Source organism: Pongo pygmaeus, chromosome 2 (genome assembly GCF_028885625.2).
Source record: "Pongo pygmaeus isolate AG05252 chromosome 2, NHGRI_mPonPyg2-v2.0_pri, whole genome shotgun sequence".
Taxonomy (NCBI): domain Eukaryota; kingdom Metazoa; phylum Chordata; class Mammalia; order Primates; family Hominidae; genus Pongo; species Pongo pygmaeus.
Genome location: NC_085930.1, coordinates 93,728,558 through 93,750,402, shown reverse-complemented (window position 1 = coordinate 93,750,402; position 21,845 = coordinate 93,728,558). Strand labels below are relative to the sequence as shown.

Here is a 21,845-nt window from a genome sequence, read left to right as displayed (position 1 = left end):
AGTCATTTTCTGGTAGGCAAAGGATATAGAGAGCAGCTAAAACAGCAACATCTCCTGGAGGGTTATATGGGAAGATAAAGAGAGTTCTTCTACAATATTAATCTGATGTTGGTGTCTTGATGGCTTCAAGAGGCTGAGCAGACAGTACATAGTTTCAGAATGTTTACCTTTGTTGTCCTAATGGTACTCTTGCTATGCTGAGGATTAATTCTTTATATGTAAAGAAGATATAGAAAATAATACTTACCAAGGAGTTGCTAGGTATATTAGTTTGTTCTCATGCTGCTAATAACAACACACTCAAGACTGGGTAATTTATAAAGGAAAGAGGTTTAATGGACTCATAATCATGGAGGAAGGCAAAGGAGGAGCAAAGGCATATCTTAAATGGCAGCAGGCAAGACAGCATATTCAGGGGAACTGTCCTTTATAAAACCATCAGAACTTGTGAGACGTATTCACTATCAATCATGAGAACAGCATGGGAAAGATCCTCCCCCTTGATTCAGTTACCTCCCACTGGGTCCCTCCCATGACATGTGAGGATTATGGGAGCTACAATTCAAGATGAGATGTGGGTGGGGAAACAGCCCAATCATATAACTAGGTATGTCCACCCCAAACATTAAATCAAGAACAGCTTTTTGGTCTTATAGTCTTTATTCTTATATAGGGCATCTCTGGATATAGGTGTTCACATTCTTCTTTGCAACCTGTTGGTTTTCAAGACAGACTGTTGGCAAGCAAAATGTCAGAGGCAAGCACTGAGATTTGACCCATCAGCCCTAGGGAAGCTGACTCTTTTGTTTTCCCCCATGCACCTTGTCTTCTTGATATGCCTGCAGGGGTTGGGGGGAGATGGGTGGGTGGAAAGGAGTACTGGTTTAGGGTTGAAGCAGGTCTACAACCAGCTTGCCCTGGGTTTAAGATCTGGCCTCCACTGCTGTTTCTCCAAAGTTGGGAGTCATATTCCTGTTTAAGATAATCTTAAGTGATCTACATTGAATCTCTCAGTAGGTTATTCTCTTTAATCCTTCTGAATATGTCAAATGGAGAGTTTCGGTTTGGTGCTAGAATTAAATGCCCCTCTAATGGTGGCTAGCCTCACTTTTTAACAGAGAGACTGAATCTCACTCCTAGTAGCTAAGGCAAGTAACTATGCAGAGATGGAAATCATCAGCATCGTTTTTCTCTTATGTTTATTTTTATTCTTAACTTCTAATTACAGGTAGTACTTGTTTTTCATTGAGGCTGAAATATAAAGTTTAAGATAAATATACTAAAATTTAAAAAGATAAGAAAAATCATGACAAAATGGGAATGAATGCAATTTGGGGAACACTGTATTCGCCCAAGTCATGTTTATTTAGGCATGTGGTCAGATGGTAAAGAAAAGAAAGAGGGAGGGCAGCCTAGGCAGGATTCAGCATGATCTGAAAATCTTGCAAATAGAACAAAGTTGGTTGGGGAATCCAGGCCCATTTTGGTTTCTGCTACCTGGCTGTAGTGTGACCAGGGAGGCAGGTGCTGGGCAGGGTTGTATTAACAAGGCAGGTAAGGAAGTCCAGCAGGCGAGGAGGTGGGAGGTCCTCAAGGCAGAAATAGGCCAATAGATAGATAGTGACGAGGCTAAAAAGACTATTTTGAGGGTACAAGGAGAGATGGGACAGGGAGAAGGAAGTGGCTAGAGAGGTGAGCTCTTTTAGCAAGGAGGGCAGTACACAGACTAAGACAATGGCCTTTAGGATGGGACTGCCTGGGTTCAAATCTGAGCTTTGCCACTTACCATTGGCCTTGAACTAATACTTTACTTAACATCCCTAAGCCTTAGTTTTCTCATCACTTGCAAGACAGGATAATAACAGGGTCTACATCTTAACAGGGTCTACATCTTATAAATTCTTAGCAAGTGTTGGCTACTGTTATCAATTCCAGGGCTGAGCCCTATCATGTCTGCCTCTGTGCATGTTGAAAATTGTGCAGTTTTGCAGAGTGAGCACCATACTTGCTCTGCCTAAGACTAACTTGCTGCTGAGGGAATAATCACGAAAGCTGGAGAAGGCCAAGTCTATCTGAACTTCAGATTAACAATTTTTAAAGTCTAGCTATGTCCAAATATTTCATAATTGCCCTATTTATTAACACATTTCAGGGGTTTCATGAACCACTTAATGTATAAAAATTCAATATGTAGACACATTTTTTTTTTTGAAAAGGGAAGAAATAAATAAGCAGATGGACCAATCCAATGATTGATTGAATTTCCTTTGAAAAAGTAACTATAATAGGTTTGTTGCCTAATGCATGGCAAGTCAATACACCGAAACACAGGGTTGCAGCAGAGAAGGAAGTTTAATCATAAGGCTGCCAAATAAGGAGATGATGGGGGGAAACCTCAAATCTGCCTGTCTGAGCCGTTTAGGTCTAGGTATTTTAAGGGGGTTGGAGTGACTGAGGTGGGGGATCATTGGCTGAAGAATGCAGGATGAAGTCAGTCACAGGATGGTGAGATGAAGAAACTGCATTTTCATGCTGATTCAGTTCCTCTTGGGGAGGCGGGTCTTCAAACTGGTTGGCAATAGCTGTTTTGCTGGAATTCAGGATCTGAAAAACATCTTAAGCAATTTTTAAACAAACAAATGCCTTATGATTCTAACATCAGATTCTCACAAACATCAGAAATCTTCTCTGTAGGAATAATGAGGAGGCAAATGGTCAGCATCCGGTGCTCCGGGACTTTTGGTTACGAAAAAGTGGGCCGAAGTGCAGCCTGATTAATGCTTAATTACAACTATATTTCTGTCCAGAACCCAGCATGTAATTCTTGTTAACCCTGTGAGGATGGTTTTAATAGAATGTTTTCTTTGTCCTTAAAGGGAAGTATATTATTTAGTCCCATTGTACTCCAGGTAATGATGACAGTCTTGGCAAAATCTTAGGATCCTAAGTTGTTTGCCACCTCACAACCTATATTATCCATCCTAGTCTTAGTTACCACATCTGACTGCTGGGAAGACTGGGGGTGATTTGTTTGGTCTGTGCACAAAACCTTTAAAGAGAAATACAAATGTTAGTTAACTTAAAAATCCACAGGTACTGTGGCAATGGTTTGTGTAACAAGTTAGGGTAAATATCTTTCTGGTAAGATGTACAAGGGAAGTCAATTTACCGGGAAGACAGGAGATGTCAGGCCTCAAGGCAAGACAGAAGCAAAAACTGACAAAACAAAGCCTACAGGAAACTTGGGTAATACGTTTGAATCTTCTTAAAGTGTCTAGAAAAAGCATTCTAAGACAAAAATCCTACAATTCAGCAAGCCTTGGGAAAAAGCCTAAAGCCTTCTAGCCTCTACCTGAAAATACCCACTGCATAGAACACCCAGGACAAAAAATTCAACCTAGGCAGTCAAGTCTGAGGTATTGTCACCCCATTTAAATTTGAACAGGGCACTCTAAAATGACATACTGGCCTTCATAACAGGAATAGAAAGAGGTTTGTAGTCATGCGCATAGGCCTATGTTCTTAGGTAAACTAGCTTGATCCTTAAAAAATGAGAAAGAGATGGTGAACAGTGGAATAGGTTCAAAATAAAATATGAAAGACAGCCTCTGCTATAGCACTTGCCATATCCCCCCAGGCAACTGAGTGCAGAGCTGACAAACTTATGACATGGGAGAATGAAATAAGCTTTCTAGAATGCAAGGATCTGAGTACAACACCATATTTGAACAACAATAGGGGGCAAGGTAGTCTGGATCTTTAAGTATTTAGAATACTCTAAAAAGAGGGCTGGGGAGAGAAAGGCCAAGTGCACATATATTTAAAGCTATCCAGTAAAGACTTACATTTCAAAGTGAAATCAGAATACCATGAAAGTGTTTTCTAGCTAAAAATCATGATCACTAAGTGGTTGATTGATAGAATTTTTTCCAATCAATTGCTACCAGCATTTGTTCACTAATTTTGTTTTTTATTTGTATCTGATCTACTTCTGCAACTTATAACATGAACATATTTATTCACAGGTCAGATGAAGAATTCCCTAATTGTAATTCGGAATTATCTAATTCTAAAAAGGAAAAATAAACTATTTATAGGAGAGGATCTGTAACTGGGGTCCATGGGAGTTTCTTAACAGTTTTGCCAGAAAAAATACAAGATACCAGTTAAATTTGAATTTGAGATAAACAAGTAATTTTTTTAGTCTAGATATATGCCAGTATTGCATGGTAACCCTATATTTATAAACAAATTTCAGAGAGCTAGATACATTTCTCTCTCTCTATCTCTTGTTTTTTTGAAATTGAGTCTTGCTCTGTCACCCAGGCTGGAATGCAGTGGCATGATCTCAGCTCACTGCAAGCTGTGCCTCCCAGGTTCAAGCAGTTCTCCTGCCTCAGCTTCCCAAGTAGTTGGGATTATAGGCATGAGCCACTGTACCTGGCCTTCTTTAACACTTTTTGTTTACAGACCAAACACATCACCCTCAGTTATTCCAGCAGTCTACTATGGGAACTGAGACTAGGAGGGATACTATAGATTGCCAGATAGATCCAGGCATGAGTTCCTTAGACACTGCGAAAAAAATTTGGAGTAGAAGCATTTGGACAAGGAAATTGGCTATAGCTATCTTTCTACCAGAGTCTTAAACCTATGATCTCTCAACAGTTAGCCATCATTAAGACAAAGATTAATTCTATCAAGCCTTGACTTTTCCCTGTGGCCTGAGCTTCCTAGGAGCCGAACATACAGGGAAACGTGAAGGGCAATTTACCAAATAGCAACTGAAGAGAAGAGTCCACTCAGTGAAAGCAGAGGAGTTTGCCTGGGGGTGTGTTAGGGAGGCAGAGAAAGCTGGTTTACAGGGCTTTGCAGACAGACTTGAGCCTAAGGGCCATGTCACACCCTTAAGTTGGGGTTGACCTTTTAAACAAGAAGTTGTGCATGACAGAAGGTCTGCTTTGTGAACATTGGATTCTGGAGGAGCACCACAGGAAAGACTGGAGAAAGGTGGTGGTGGGCTGGGGGGCACTGGCTTGGAAGAAGGGAGTGAAGAGGCAGGAGAGTTGGAAGAGACTGGGAGGCTGGGAATACAGTACTCAAGGGCCAGCGTTTTCTCCCCTCCAGCTTTTTGTCCTTTGCAGCCACCACACAAGGATGTTGGTGAAGGTGTTTTTGTGCATCCCCATTCTGAGAGTGCAGCCTCTTTCCTGAGGCCCACGGGAGGGTGTGGGTGATGATGAAATGCAGTCTTTACCTGTGTCACTGAAAGTAGACCCGCAGAGCTGCGGCTTCTGCTGCCATTTCCTCCTCTGATCTCCAAGAGGCAGGAGAGTCCTCCTTGTCATGTTTCTGGAGCTTTGGAGAAAAAAATGGAAGAGGCTCTTTCATGGGCCCTTGGGATCTCCTTGAACAAATTTGGGGGGGCTGGGGGAGACTGAACAAAATTTGCAAATTAGAGGCCAGTAGGTGTATCTTTTAACTGTTTCAGTTGCTAAAACTTGCAAATGGAGAGGCTTTATACAAGAATCCACATTTAAAATAATCGGATCCTTTGCCTTCTTGTAATCATCTACTGAGGCTGTGATGGTATGATATAGGTCTGTGTTCTTGCCCATATCTCATGTCAAATTAGAACCCCCAGTGTCGGAGGTGGGGCCTGGTGGCAAGTGATTGGACCACCAAGGCAGAATTCCCCATTGGTGCTGTTCTCATGATAGTGAGTTACTGGGGGATCTTATTGTTTAAAAGTGTGTAGCACCTCCCTCCACTGTCTCTTCCTCCTGCTCCAGCCACAGAAGACGTGCCTGCTTTCCCTTCCGCCATGACTGAAAGGTTCCTGAGGCCTCCACAACCATGCTTTCTGAGAAGACGTGCCTGCTTTCCCTTCCGCCATGATTGAAAGGTTCCTGAGGCCTCCACAACCATGCTTTCTGTACAGCCTGAGAAACCATAAGCCAATTAAACTGCTGTTCCTTATAAATTACCCAGCCTTGGATAGTTCCTCATAGCACTGTAAGAATGGACTAATACAGGTGATCACAGATTGGGATGAAGTGGGGGAATGGGGAGCATTTGCCATTCCCATAATCTCCCCCACACTCTTCTAATTTTCTTATATTTAATAGGCATCATTCATTTATTTTACTTACTTCCTGGATTTTGAAGGCATTGAGTTTGCCACCAACCCATAATCTCTCCTTCAAGGTGGCCTGTGGTTTACCTCCTACTCTCTTTGGTTTAGACTCTCTTGTATGAGCTCTGAGCAGTTTTGTTCAGTGAACCAAATTTATGATAATAACACAAGGGCCGTGAGAACTGAGTAAGTAATAAGTATTTCCATTAAAAGAGGCTTCAAGTAGGGAAATAGTAAAAGAGATTAAATGAGAAAACAACTTACAAAAAATTAACAATTTGTCTCAAAATTAACACTTGAATCATTTTAAATTCCTCCTCAGATTACAGGTATATTTATTTTTAAAAATTGTGTGTATGTCTCAGATTTACATATAGAGTGAATACAATCTCAATTCTATCAGAGAGGATGTTCTCAGAACTCTCTTCTTTAGAAATGCTCAATTTTCTCCCTTAACCTGCTATTATGATTCAATTTCATTAACTAAATTTATTGTTCCTGTGTGCGGCTCTATACATTGTAAAATGCTGCAGGTTATCCGTTCATTCTTCATGGGAATGCACAGTGTAGTATTTTGTGTTATGTGTTAAAAGTCATTTGGGATTGAGACAATTTAATAGCACCAATGATAGCTAGCATTTATGATGTGAAAGGTGCACATTATTTCTTTGATATACATTATTTCATTTAATCCTTACAATAACTCATAAAACTGACGCTGCTTAACCCCATGTTACTGCGGAGGAAACTGAGTTCTGAGGAAGTTCATACCCTGGTCCAAAGATCACCCAGCTAGGTAGTGGTAGGTGCCAGTATTATCCCAAACAACTTTTGCCTTTTTATTTATCCTGAAGGATCTACAGTGTCCCTAAAGACCATCCCACAGATACTGTTCCACTCCATTTTGAAAAAGGTCAACTTAACGATTAAAATATCGACTTTTTAAAAGTTGATCCTTTAAAAATAATTTGGCAACTCAGCAAAAAGTCTATCGACTAATATAATGACTTTTGCTATCTCAGGCCCCAAACTCTAAATCTAACCTAGGGGCCCCTACCCTGGCAGCTTGCGGCAGATGGAGAAATTTCCCCATTTATTGCAGCTCAACGTTTTTACAGAAGGCATAACAAACAGTGAGGGAACCATAGCCTCGCACTCCAACTGAGCTATATTTCCACTCCTGGTAAGTTTGAGCCTAAATGAGGCTCATTAGCATATAACCGGGCCACAAATACGTTTATGAGGGTCATGGATCTTCCCTTCAGAATTTGGCTGCCAGCACGCTGGTTTTACATTTTGCCGTGTAGATTTAATTATCCTTAGTGGAAGAAAACCACATTAAGAAGTCATTTCCTTTCTTGCAGAGGCAAACATGCCGCAGTTGCTACAGGCAAGGCAAACGGGATTGCTATTCTTCTACTCAAGAACTAATTTTCATTTTGATACTACCTGGAGGTCTGTTATAAATCCATCTTATAACAATTCAATAAGATGACAAAGAGACATGCAAAGCCCAGGAAATATGGCCTTCCCACTTCTGCTACTGCCATTGGAAGACACAGAAATCAAGCATTAAGTGGCCTCATCAACACAGATCATACCAGATGAATCCAAATAATTTAGAGCCTGTGAATGTTTGTTAATGCCTTCCTGGTTATTAGGCGACCGTCTGTTATTGTCATATGCCTTACAGATGGCAACATTGTACCAACCCTTAGAAGTTTTTGGGAAATAAATAGGAAATAAATAAAACAAAAACTAATCATCTTTGCAAAAACTCTGTTGTACATAGCTTTTAAAAGTTATGAGATTTCCCTCCTAAAAGCCCCAGATGGAAGCATGTGGTTCTGTTTAGAACAGCGGCACTCGATCCTGGTTGCCCACTGTAATCATCTAGGAAGCTTTAAAAAATAAAACCCACCCCAGGGATTCTGATTTAATTGGTCTGGGGCAGCCTGAGTTTGGGGATTTAAAACAAAACTTCTCAGCCAATTCTAAGGTGCACTTATTGTTGAGAATCGCTGCTTTTTGGGAGAAGTGTGTAGATAGATAGATAGAGCCCACACACATATAGAAAGAATACGTTTGCCTTTAAGCACATTGCTTGTGATCCTATCAACAGTACTACTGCTGTCCTTGGCAAACCTTGCCCTAGAACTGCTTTTCTTCTATTTATGCTCTGTCCATGGGATGTCTGGCCTACAAGGCTTGTCTTAGCAACACTAAGATGCGGATGCAGTTCAGGAGCCTTTGAATGTTTGTAATCTCTGCAGAAATAGGGAGCCTGGGAAAGGCCCTGGTGGGCAAGACTTGTGCCCTAGAAGATCCACCCAGGTGACTTGAAGATTAAAAATGCTACAGTTTGGAGTAAAGTTCCATTTCCCTAAAGCAACCCAAGAATCTGGTGGCTGCAACTTCTTGCCTGGCTAACGGAGAGAAAGCCCTAATGATCTTAAGTAGTACTTTATCCAAAAGGCAGTATTTGCCGTGGGTGAACTTTAATGGAGGAGTTTCACTTCTGATAACCCTTCTAGATTACTTTGGCTGCCCACAGGGGAGGGCGGTGACTACTTGTTAACACACAAGACAGTTGCTCTGTCTCTGTAATGCCAGGGGCCAGACCTAGCACTGGAACGCTGAACCAGACAGACTCCTTTATTGTTCTCCTGGGGCACCCAGGTAGGGAGGTTAGACACCAAATGGCTGATTCTTAGTGAGATGGGATTACAAAATGGGAAGGGTGCTGGATAGAGCTAGCCTCGTTGCAAAGGCTTTTGAGTATCACCTTGGTTTCACAAAGAAACGTTATGAAAAACAGTGATGGAGGGAAAGAGGTTATCTATGGATCATCCAAAAATGGCTCTCCAAGAAGGCGAGAGTGAGTTAGGTCTGAGCTTGAACAATGAGAAGAACAAGTTCCTTTAATCTCTTTGTGTCTCAGTTTTCCCCTTTGTCAAATGGGAGTAGGAAAAAGAGTGGTGAGCAGTGCCATGCCTGACACATAGTTAAGTGGTATTTAATATTCACTGCTGCTACTACTGTCAGTCATTAGCATTATTTTTAGGCTAAATAACACTGACCTAATGACAGCGAGCACTAAAAACTCCACAGAGGTGGTTTCTAGGAGTAAAAGTATTTTTCATCTCCATGGTTCCCCAATGATCTGTATCTTTTGGACCTAACTACTTTGTAGAAGGATTAAAAGTTATGATCAGAATTCAGATCCAAAACAACTTATTATAATGAGGGACTCAAATCTGGGGAGGAAATGTAGCTCCTTCAGCTCTAAAATGACCCTCACTAATCCCTAATCCTCAGAGCTGTCCTAAGGAGTAAGTAAGGTATTAATCGAGGCTTCTCATGGTAAAAGCTAAGGTCCTATGGTAAAAGAATGTGGTGGAGGTCAAAGGTAGTCAATACCCCAGGAGTATGGTTGCCAGATTTAGCAAACAAAAATACAGGACGCTCAGTGACTTGTTTTAGGATAAGGGTGTCTCATACAGTATTGAGATATCCTTATATGAAACAATGATTTATTGTTTACCTGAAATACAAATTTAACTGGGCTTCTTGTATTTTATTTGACAACTCAACCTAGCAGACCCCTTAAAAAGGTGTCACAGGAAGAACTTGGCTTGCATCTGGTAACTAGGTTGTTCCCAAAGTTGCCTGACTGTGAATCCTGGAAAAAACAGAGGAGACCACGTGCAGGAAGATAAAATTCAAGGCCATCATTTTGTTCACTCCAGGACTTATTATTATTGCATGGAATACAGTATAAATCAACCTGCACTATTTTAATTCCTTAGTTCACCAGTTCTAAGGTACACATTTTTTCATATTTTAACATCTTTGAAATCAAAACATGTCCTATAACCAAAAGTGTGTCATAATTTAATTGGCAGTGTTTTTCTTTCTTAGTAGTACATAAAATAACAGCACTTCCAACTGACTGTGTCTGGGATTCAGTGCACTATAGTTCTCCATCTCTCCTTTCTGCAGGTAAGTCACGTAAGTTAAATGTGACTCTGCTTGCTCTGAAAATGCTCAACAGCAACGCTGATGTATTACATACTGGTTTCCTTCTGACACAACAACAGTAGTCAAAACGGTTTTCACAGAAGCTTTGTTCTTTAGAGGAAAGTGCACGCCAAAGTGACAAAGTTTGCAAAAACTTGAACCAAAGTCTTTATTCACATTCAACAGACTGAAGTCTGTGATGGCCTTTCCAAGCAAATTCTATTTCTGCACAGCTTTGAAAAGAGATTTTTTTTAAAAAAATCTATCTTCAGTCATCCCACTTTATCTGCTAGAAATGGTTTTTGGGGAAGGTAGTGTTAACAGGATTTCTGATTGAAGAACTGATACGTGTCGATTTTGACACCGTGCTCCCTCCTGTGCACTGAGTGTGTTATCACAAGGTGTATGGGGTAATGATTAATCTCCTGCTGTATTGCTCAAACTGCCTTTGCTATTGACATCTTTAGAGTTCTGTAATGGAATGCAGTAGGAGGAATGGTTCACAATAATTTAAATGTTTTTCAGAATTTGGAACTAACCTGGAGTAAAATGCCAAATTGTCTTCAAATGGGGGAAAACTAATTTAATGCTCTTCTTACAGAAGCAAATGGCTGAATATAAACTTGGATGTTTTTATAAAAACATATTTCATTATTATCACTTCTATAAAACAACATACAGAAGCAGAGAGCTTAAATAAACCATTTCTTATGGGTTGATGGTTCTGTTTACACAGGGGTTTATATAAAGTCTCAAAAGAAAAATAACCATTTTTTTTTTAGATCTGATCCTCTGTTATTACTTTCTATTCAACCAAGGTTGGATGAACACATGATATATTCCAGGCTCTGTTCTAGGTCTTATGAAAGATGATACAAAGATAAATAAGCCCAAGATCTTTGCCTCCTCAGGTTCACCGCATAATAGGGCAGACAGATTCGTGCATAGATAATTTAATACTGGCCTAACCACTGAACTAGAAGTTCCATCAAAGTGTTCTTGGAATATCTGGGGCAGGGGGAGAGAAAATAATTCTTGCTGGAATTCAGGTCTGAGACTGACTTTTAAAAATCAAGGACTTGGACTGGGCTTAAAAGATGGTAATGAGATTTTGAAGAAAGGGTAATTCTGGGCAATGGGAACAGCTTCATTAAACACATGATGTGAGTACCAGTTCCCCAGCAAGGCAACTTGTACCCATGGTCAGCTTCACCAACTAATTACAGCACTGTTCCCTGATGAATCCTGACCTGGCTTCTAGGTAGCTATTAACATGTATCAGAGTTAGTAAGAGAGCTGAAATTTGCCACTTTGAGAAGCCTTAACATTCCATTGTTTAAAGATGGAATAGGCACACACGACAGGGGTCTAAAACATGGTCTCCAGTCCTACAAATGCAAAGCTGCAAACAGCTTTGAATCTTACTGAGAGAAACTTATTCTCTTTTCAGTGATCTTTCAGTCCATCTGACTGTTCAAGAATAAAGTCTCAGTGGACTAGTATGTCCTTGATAAGGCACCAACAACACCTCTAAGAGAAAGAGAAGAGCCATCCAGACTGGCTAGAATATAATAAGATTGTTTTGTTTAGATCATATTTATTTTTAGGGACATCTCTCGTTTATGACAAATCATGTCAAGTCTCCTTTTAAAGTAAATTTAAGTTAAACACAAGAATCAATTTTAAAAATATATGAAATGAAATGGTGTGAAAATACGGCATTAACAGCTTGAGAAATGGCCCTTGGGGAAGGAAGTACAACTGAGGTGGGAAAGGGTGACTCAAGATGTGAGGGTGATGCATTGGCCTTTAACGCTTGTGGGTGGCAGTTTCTACTGGGCTGAGTTCTAGAAAGCTTCATTTTTTATGGATGCATAGGAGTCAAAATAATTTCATGTTATAAGAACTCCACCAAAAAATGGTATAGGGGATGGTAGAACTTTGGGTAGGGCAGGCTTTTACAGGAAGGCTTCACTGAAGATGTAGCATATGAGTTGAGGTGTGAATAACGAGTATTTAAGTAAACGGGCGGGAAGGAATATTTCAAGCAGAAAGAACAGCAAGTGCAGACCTTCAAGGAAGTGTGGTGGTTGGGTAACAGCCTGGAAGAGTGAGAGAGAGGACTTGGGGGGATGGCAGATCATTTGCACCCTGTGGGCAGGGCTGAGAAGTTTGGATTTTATTTTTGGTGTGATGAGAAGATATGAAAGGATCAGAGGCAAGGAAGTAAAAGGACTAGAATAATTGCTCATAAAGAATGTCCTGGAAGGATAATGAATTAAAGGGAGAAAGTGATGGCAACAATCAGAAGAGAAAGTTTGGGAGTGGGGGCAGCATGGATGAGGAGAGGGGGCTCATTTGCCCCATAGGCTAGTTAGTGTCATGGCCACTAAGTGAGAGGACTTGGCCCCTCACTATAGATGGACTTCGTCATCTGGCAGCTTTCTCCCTGGTGTTTGTCTGTAAAGCACACAGAGATCCTGGCTTCCCTGCCAAGATTGCTCTCAACCAGTGTGAAAATCACTCAGTTTTTGCCCAATATCCATTCTGCCTCTCTTCCATCATTCACTTCTCAAAGTTCCCGAGAAGCCTTCCTGGACCATTCTGATTGAGTCATATTTCATGATTCTGGATGCTTTCATGCTTCTAGCACCTCCCTGCCACTATCCTTTCAGTACATGTTTCCTTTCAGTACATGGAGCTTCCTTTGTCTATGTGCTGGTTACTGAGCAGACTGGCACCCACGCTGGACTTTCTTGGTGGCCCAATGAATCATCAGTTGCTTTCACTTGGGGCACAAAATGGTCTTGGACCATAAACCTCTGCCTGCCACTTGTGATACCTTAGAATGCTGAAGTTCTTTAAATATTACTTAGTATAAAAATATGTTCATTGCTTGCCTTCTCTATGTGAGGGATCCTGTGAGCTGGAGCCTTGGACTAAGCACTAGACTGTGAGATGTCTATGTGCAAACAAATTACCTTTGGGTCCTTCTACTCACTGTGAAAGTTCAAAAGCCCAGTTCCTCCTTTTCTGAACAGAAATTCAAGTAATCAATGGAGCATTAATCATTTGATTAGTTGCCAAAGCTTTGACTTAAGCATAACTTGCTTGAGTAAAAGCAAGTATTTTTAGTGCTGCCTGTGGGGCCAAAATGCTGAAATAAGCTCTTATATTAATTAGTGGCATCCCATTTTCAAAGGGTATAGAGTGTTGATGTTTAAGAATTTGTAACCCCCCAAAGTAAATATTAACTAGAAAATCACAGTGCTGGAAAATAATTATGCCAAACCACTGTACTATAACAGAACCTAATTGCTTATCCAATTACACATTGAAGTATCACAATGTCAAGCCGATTGCCAAAGCAGCAAATGAGACTTTGCTAGCATCATAATTTGGACCAGATATTACTCCACTACCTGCACTATGAATGATCTTTGGAGCATGCTATGTACCCTATAAAAGCTCCATGAACCAAGGTGGGCATTTCAGGTTTGTTGGAGTACACCCATACCATCAAAAAAAAAAAAAATCACTGGAATTGATTAGACATGAAAGTTCGCAGTTTTCCATTGAAAGCTTGTTAGGAGCATCTCAGCAAAGAGCAACTGCAGCTCCAGGTCCTGAGCAGAGTTGATTTCAATTAAAACATCAAAGGTAGTCACTTCCTGTCAGGGAGACCATCAGTAATTCTATCCTCAAATGTGTATCTGAGAAAAACAACCCCAGACACTGCCTCCTAGATCTGCAACACTGACTGCTCCCTGACTGGCCACCATTTAGAGGTAATTTTTTTTTTTTTTTTTTTTTTTTTTTGAGACAAGGTCTCACTCTGTCTGGAGTGTAGTGGCCAGCTCACTGCAGCCTCAACCTCCCAGGCTTAAGTGATCCAGCCGCTTCCGCCTCCTAAAGTGCTGGGGTTATAGGCATGCACCACTGTGCTTGGCCTAGAACTTTCTTACAACACAACATCAGGACAGCTGAAGAACAGGAGCCTGGAACTGGGCTGTGAGGAGCTACTAAGGGGTTGATATTCTTAGGACACCCCATTGCTATGATTTTCTTCTCAACCTTGTAAGGGATCGGAACGATCTTGCCCAACAGTTGGGTCTGATATGTCAGACGAAAATCCCACTGTGGCAAGAGCATGACTCCCAGAGTTCAGTAGAGAAATAATTTGCACTCGCCCAGTAGTTCTTTGCTTTTCAAACAATAGTAAGCCCTAAACAATATCAAACTTGGTAAAAACAAAATCTTCCTGTCTAGTCCCCACATTACTCAATCAGAGTAACATCCATCTTCGTATCCTCTCAGCTTGCTGTATCTGATACCAGTATAGGAATCCCCCTTCTTCCCCCAGTGGATGCCTGAAACCATGGATAGTACCGAACCCTATGTATGCTCTCTGTTTTCTTCTACACATACACATACCTATGATAAAGTTGAATGTATAAATCAGGTACAGGTACAGGTTAATCTATTAAGAGATTAACAACTAAGAATAAAACAGAACAATTGTAACAATGCACTGTTCACAATTGCACAAACAGAAGATCCCTGCTTGCAGAGGATCTTAGCAATTTCTTTTTTTTTTTTTTTTTTTTTTTTTTGAGATGATGGAGTCTTGCTCTGTTGCCCAGGCTGGAGTGCAGTGGCACGATCTCGGCTCACTGCAGCCTCTGTCTCCTGGGTACAAGTGATTCTCCTGCCTCACCCTTCTCAGTAGCTGGGACTATGGGAGTGTACCACCACACCTGGCTAGTTTTTGTAGAGATGGGGTTTCACCATGTTGGCCAGGCTGGTCTTGAACTCCTGACCTCATGATCTGCCCGCCTCAGCCTCCCAAAGTTCTGGGATTGTAGGTGTGAGCCACCGTGCCCGACCAGCAATTTCATCATATAATTTGTTTTATTTCCTTATTAAGTCAGGAACTTTTACCTTTTCTCTTAAACACCTTATGTCCTCTTTTTGGCATATCTGAATTGCCAGCATCACTACTCTTGTGCTTTGGGGCTGTTATTAAGGAAAATGAAGGGTTACTTGGGCATAAGCACTGTGATTTCATGACAGTCAACCTGGTAACAGAAATGGCTACTCAGTTACTAACAAACAGGCAGGTAGTGTAGACAACACGGCTACACTGGACAAAGGGAGGATCCGCATCCTGGGCAGGACAGAGTGGGACGGCTTGCAATTTTGTCACACTGCTCAGAACGCTATATAATGAAAACTTATGAATTATTTCTAGAATTTTTCATTTAGTAGTTTCAGACTATGGTAAACTGTGAAAAGTGAAACTGGAGATAAGAGGGGACTACTGTAGTAGGTTTTCAATAAGCATTGGTCAAATACGTCACTAAATTACACTTTTCCTCCCAATATACTGGCTATGCTAGCTCATCATCCCCATTTTCCACATAAAACAAGGAACTTAAATCACTCAACCAATGTAACATGGATAACTCAGAGTGGTATTTGTTTGGATGAGACATACAAACACTCGATCCACTAGTGGATCCAGACATGCAGCAAACTGTATGTCTCGTCCAAACAAATTTGCTGTATGTCTAGTGCTCTCCTGATCCACTCTATAAATTCCTAGGAACGTTCTTTTAGTTAACATAGTTGAAAACATGGGTGGTAAAACAGCATAGAAAGCAAAACTAACACTGCAAATAGGGATCAACCTCTAAGCCTGAAGGGCCCTGCTGGAAAACCTCTTCTGAGGGGAAAATTGCATCTCAGGGCAGTTCTCAGGAATTAATCGCCGATCACCAACACCTCACCCCAGGCGCCGTCATATCTGAACCCTTCTGGTTTTTCAGTGGGTAGAAAACTGGTGAGGCAAAAGGGACTAGAGATCTCTGCCAGTTTGATTTCCTCAGGCCTCCTGTTTCTAAAAACATGCTCACTGAGAAATGAAATGAAACTCCTTCTGAAAGGGAGGTTTGTGATGAAGCAAACTTCAGAGAAGGAAGCATTTATTCAAAAAGCAATTTCCTTGGCCAGTCATGTTCTGTAAGCCTTTTTCCCCCCCGGTGTTTCAGATATTGGTGTTTAAGCGAGTGTTCTCCTTTAGTCCTAGAGTGATGTCAACCCACAGTACTCAGAACAAGGAATGGGAAGAGGCATAGGGCCAATTTCTGCTTTTGTTGGAATCTCCTGAACATTTCGTTTCCTATTTGCTTCTGCTACATATGGCTTCTTTTTTCAAAGGTACCTCGCAGAGTCTTCGGAAGCACAGTGTAGGCAAGGAAACTCTCCAAGGAGAAAGAAAAATCTGCACTACAAGATGCTATGCAAACACACAACTAAGAGAGGGAGGCAAGCACACAGCACGCAACCAATAATGCACAGCCACGGAATCCTTCTCAACACAACATTGCAGGCAGCAGCAACTGGGTTGTCAAGATAAAACCTATTTGAAGAAGCCGATCTAGCTGGGAGCTTTGAACAATCCAGATCCCCAGCATTTAAGCTTGTTTCCCTGCAGAATTCATTCAATTATTCAACAAATATGAACATGTATACACTGTATTTCATAGTGTAATAGTAAGCAAGCTGGACAAGGTAGTGCCTTTGGGAGGCTTACATTCTAGGAGAGAAGGCAGGCAATTAGCAAGTAATCATCTATCACTACCATGGGAGGGAATAAAAGAGGGAGCTATGTGAGACAATATGGTCAGAAAAGACTGCTCTGAGGAAGGGACAGTCAGCTGAGGAGTGGCAAGTGCAAATACCCCAAGGGAAGAAGGAGGCATCTGTATGGAAGGAGGCATCTGTATGGTCTGCGCACTGGCTGAAGGCAAGTGTCTGAAGTCGAGTGAGGAAGTTCTCAGATAGAAGGTAGAACATGAGGTGGAGAAGTGGGAAAATCTCTCTTCCCTTTAGCACTGGAAGCAAAAGGGCTAGAAGACGAGAGACTGAATGATTCTTTCAGTTACATCACTCTTTTCAAGCACCTACTTTGTGCTAGGCACAGAAGACTATTAATCAGGCAAAGCTGTAATAAATCCAAACTCAGTGAGCTGAAGGTGGAAAGGCCGTCCCAGAACAGCTGGACACAGCACTGCCTCTGAACATGGGCAATGACACTTTGGGGCTCAATGTTTGCTTTCTGGGTCTCTCACACACCCTAACATCAGCCCTGCCTATAATGAACTTTCCCCAGAAAAGAGGTGAGCAGCAAGCTATTTGCACATGTGGTGACTACCATGGAGCAGCAAGGATGCAGGCTAACCTTGCAGACTTCTTTCTGAATGCATACCATATGTTTGGCAGAGCTAAAAGAGCTATCCCAGCACCATCTAGCCAGGTGCCTGGCACTGGATCTCATATGCTGGCAGATGAAAAATGACTAATGTAAAAATCTATATTCCAACAGTACTCACCAGTCCACTGGATTGGTCACGATTCCTTCTTTCTACAATAGGATCATTTTGCTTCTGATTACAAAACTGCACCCTCTGAAGCTGCTACTCACCCGTTGGAAGTTACATACCCTGTGCAGCCTACAAATCCATTAAGTTCTGATGGAGCTGTTCCAATGCCCTTCAAAGAACCTGGCCCATGTGAGTTGCACAAACAAATTGGAGCCAACCTTTCCCAAATACCTCTCTTTATTTCATTTAAAAACCCTCTTTAATGAAGACATAAAGCCTTGAATGCAGCTGAAACGCTATGCTTACCATGCATGACAGCAGATCGTCACAGAGGATTTCAAATGCTTTTTTTTCTAATCAGAATACTTGAAAGAAACTGAGATTTCCTTGTTATGAGTTCAACTGTTCATTTTATATGCCCTATAATTGACCGTTCTCCAGAAGTCAGCATAGGCAACAGACATGTAAGGCAACTGCAAACACACACACAGACACACACACACACACACACATGCACACACAGCGTTGGCAAATTGGTGAAAAATTAAAATGCAGTGCCAGGCTTGGGACTGTTTTGAAGCCTCAGGCTAGGAAAGCAATACCCTCATCTTTCTCAGCTGCCTACTATGCACCTAACCTTCTAATTATTTATGGTTGAGATGCTTAAGATGTACTGGAGAAACAGCCATGCCTGAGAGATACGTAAAGCTGAAATATTATTGAGAGTTATAATTTCATGAATGAAAAACCTATAAAAATCACTTAAGGGTCCTAATCTTTTAGTTAATCTCACCTCAGTGCCACTCAAGGGTTTAAAGGAGTTTCACTGGTTGGTTTTTAAAGGACAAAGATAAAAATGCTTTGAAATAACTAATTATAATTTCAGGTATCTATGTAAAGGTCCAGACACAAATATAAATGGCCTGTTCCTAGAATCAGGGATTGACACAGATCTTTAAAACTTTCTAGCCCAAACATCTATGTGACATTTGTATCCCTTTGGCCATGTTGCTTTCAAGGCTTCAATGCTCCAGGAAAGAGGATCTTACTGCAGTACTGCTAGATTTAGGTGGAGATCAGAATTACCAATGTTTGAAAGTGATGTTTTTTACATTAACTTGATCAAGAGTTAGAACTTGGACTTATTACTCAGATAGTCTGATCCTTCACTGACAAGCTGTGCTGAGAAACCATTCTGTGGGCTAAAGAGGATATGGACTCCCAGGATTGCTCTGGCATTGCTGTTGAGAAGATATACTGGAATAACCTCTTTTGAAAACAGTTTAGCATTACCTCCTAAAGTTGACATCTACAATACCCTAAAATCCAACAATATTACTGCCAGGTATATTACCAAGAGAAATTCTCATATGTGTACAAGAAGACATGCATGAGAATGTTCAAAGAAACTCTGATTAAAATGGATAGAATCTAGTAATGACCAACATCTCATCAGAGAGTAGATGAATAAACAGTGATATGTTCACATAATTAATTAAATACCATGGCTCAAGCAAAACAAATGTTTGACAGTGACACACAGCTCATAGGGAGAAATCTTAACAATATATTAATTTTAAAAAATTCCCTAAAGACAATAAAAATATATGCACTTTGGGAATTCATAGAGATGCCTAAAACTATATGAAAAGTCACAAAGCAAAGGTGAGCATAGATTGAGGATGCTGGATGACTCCATGTGAGGAGACAAGGGGATGGTTTTTTTGTGTGGGACTATCATACTGTTAGATGTGGGATAGTAGCAAAATCATGGGTTTTGTTCTGGGCAGTGGGTTTGCAGATACTCATTAATCATCATTAAACATAACTACTTACACAACTAAAGAAAAGGAGGCTATGATGGAAAACAAACAAAAATGATCATCCTTGAGAGGCATGTAAGATTACAACATTGGATGACTGCAGTTTTCCTCGAGATAGAAATCCAGCTCCCATTCCAAAATGTCCACAAAAATTGCAACATAGTAGCATTTGCCATATAAAAGCACTGGAGTTATTAATTGGATTCCAGATGTCTGAAACTGATGTATCCCTTCACTGAATCCCGACTAGGATCTATTTTGGGTCTAGCACTTCACACAGGTTGCTGTTCTTAATTAAAACTTATCTGCCTTAAGAGCTTTATGTCTATGAGCTAGTCATCCAAATGTTCTCCTCTCCATAAATGTGCTCTTATGTTTTACTTTCACAGCAAAATGCTTGCCCAGATTTTAATAAACATGTCTGCAGTAGTAATATACATTTCACATGCTTTCCACATTTCTTAATCTCTTTAGTCCTTTTGTTTATGTTGATTCCCACACCAAGAAGGCTGTTTGGAAGGCTTTGCAGCTCTGTCTCCATTTCTTCTGCCTATCATTGGGGAATGAAACAGCATACTGATTGCTATTTGGGTAGGAAACACAGACAAGACGTTGAAAGCAGTAACTAATTTCCAAGCAATTTTGCTCCTTTCTCTCTTTTTGATTTTGGCAATAACTCACCCCAGTTCATTGACATTAGAGTAAAGCCTAGTAGCCAATTTATTGCTTCAAAATCTGTGAGAGTTCCTAATTGGTTATCAGACTGTGTCTACCAGACGCCAAAATTAAATTTCTTTTAAATCAGGAAAAGTGATTTTCTGGCATCCCAGATGCAAAGCAACCCCCTGATTAACTGTTCTTTCACATTGCAAATGGTTATTTGGGCCTTGAGTGGAGAGAAAACTCATCTACTTACAACAAGAGGGGTCAGATTCTGGACTTAATTCTTCAGCCAAAACGCAGATAAACCACAAGGAACGAATACCACTCTATGAAAAATGGAGAGCTGGGCCGGGTGCGGTGGCTCACGCCTGTAATCCCAGCACTTTGGGAGGCCGAGGCAGGTGGATCACCTGAGGTCAGGAGTTCGAGACCAGCCTGGCCAACATGGTGAAACCCCATCTCTACTAAAAATGCAAAAATTAGCCAGGTGGGGTGGTGGACACCTGTAATCCCAGTTATTTGGGAGGTTGAGGCAGGAGAATTGCTTGAACCCGGGAGGTGAATGTTGCAGTGAGCCGAGATTGTATCATTGCACTCTAGCCCGGGCAACAGAGTGAGACTTGGTCCCAAAAAGAAAAATGGAGTGGTGTTCCTGGCTGAAGGAGAGATGCCCTTGGTCCAATGCTGGGGAAATTTTTGCTCCAGGAAAGTGGAAACATCAAAGGACTGGAGCCCAACATTAAGAATGGCATAATTATGTTGTTGTTACTGTTATTTTTAATGGAGTTCTATTGAGTGCTTGCTGTCTGCCTGGCAATGTGCTGAGTGCCAAGTACAAACATGATCTCATTTACGCTTCATAAGAGTACCTACCCCATCCATGGTGCTGTCATTTCCATTTTTAGATGAAGAAGTTAAGGCTTAGAGATGTGATCTCATAGCTAGTAGGCAGTTGGGACTCCAGGGTCCCACTCCCTTTCTGTCTATTCCCTCTCCTCATATAACAATACATAGCATTTGCTAAGCAATACAGACTAAATTGAGGCTCTAACTTAAAACTCTTTTGCATACAGAATGTTATTTGATGAACTCTAGGGTAGGTAGAGGCACAATATTATTATCCCTATTTTATAGAGAAGGGAACAAAGGCCCAGGGAGATTCAGTGAATTGCTTGAGTCTTCTGCCGTGTTGGACTAAAAGCCTCAGTGTTGCTCTACTAAAAAGGTCCCTCAATTAAATATAACAGGGGTGGCCTGCATCTAGTCTCTGAATTGGAACATCACAACTGACAAAGCTTATATTGTGGGTTCTCTTATTTAAAAAGCAGAAATTCTAGGTAATGGTCCAGTGCAATTTCAACTCCATCTCCTAATCCTTGACATCAAATGCTCTGGTCCTGAGTTATTGGTCCCGGACATGGTTTTCTTGGCACAGTAGTAGGCTTTACCATTTTACCTGCATCTCTCAACCCTTTGTCCTGTTTCCATCTCATGTGAGTAGGAGTTATTCTTTAAACAACTGCCTTGTATCTCACTACCAGCCCTTTGCACATACTGTTCTCCCTGCATGGATGACATTTCTTCTCCTGATCCACCAGCACTGGACTTAGGTGGCCCTCCAAGATGGTTCCATTTCAGGACACTTATTGTACATGCCTTCTAATTTATCTTCCACTCTAAATTATAGGTTTCCTGGGGGCAAAATCATGTCTTTTCACAATAGCCAATCTTTTCTTTGATTTCTCAGACATCAGTGTCATATGATTCAATCTAATACCTTAACAATGACCATATAAAACCAAAGCTAGGCACATAGGA

At 41.0% G+C, this 21,845-nt stretch overlaps 1 protein-coding gene across 22 annotated transcripts in view; it reads right to left on the bottom strand.

Moving 5' to 3' along the window:
• Positions 1–336: 336 nt before the first annotated feature.
• FHIT (fragile histidine triad diadenosine triphosphatase) overlaps positions 337–21,845 on the bottom strand; it is a 1,508,090-nt gene continuing 1,486,581 nt past the window's right edge. For 14 of the 22 annotated variants that reach the window (XM_054479715.2, XM_063661901.1, XM_063661900.1 and 11 more), the window contains 2 exons: positions 5,258–5,358; positions 2,020–2,615 (listed from right to left, as the gene is read on the bottom strand). In XM_054479715.2, coding sequence (XP_054335690.1) covers positions 5,263–5,358 — 96 coding nt within the window. In that variant the 3' untranslated portion in view covers positions 2,020–2,615; positions 5,258–5,262. Of the gene's footprint in view, positions 2,616–5,257; positions 5,359–21,845 lie in introns of all 22 variants that reach the window. The other 8 variants (XM_063661894.1, XM_063661895.1, XM_063661902.1 and 5 more) reach the window with 3 other exon arrangements.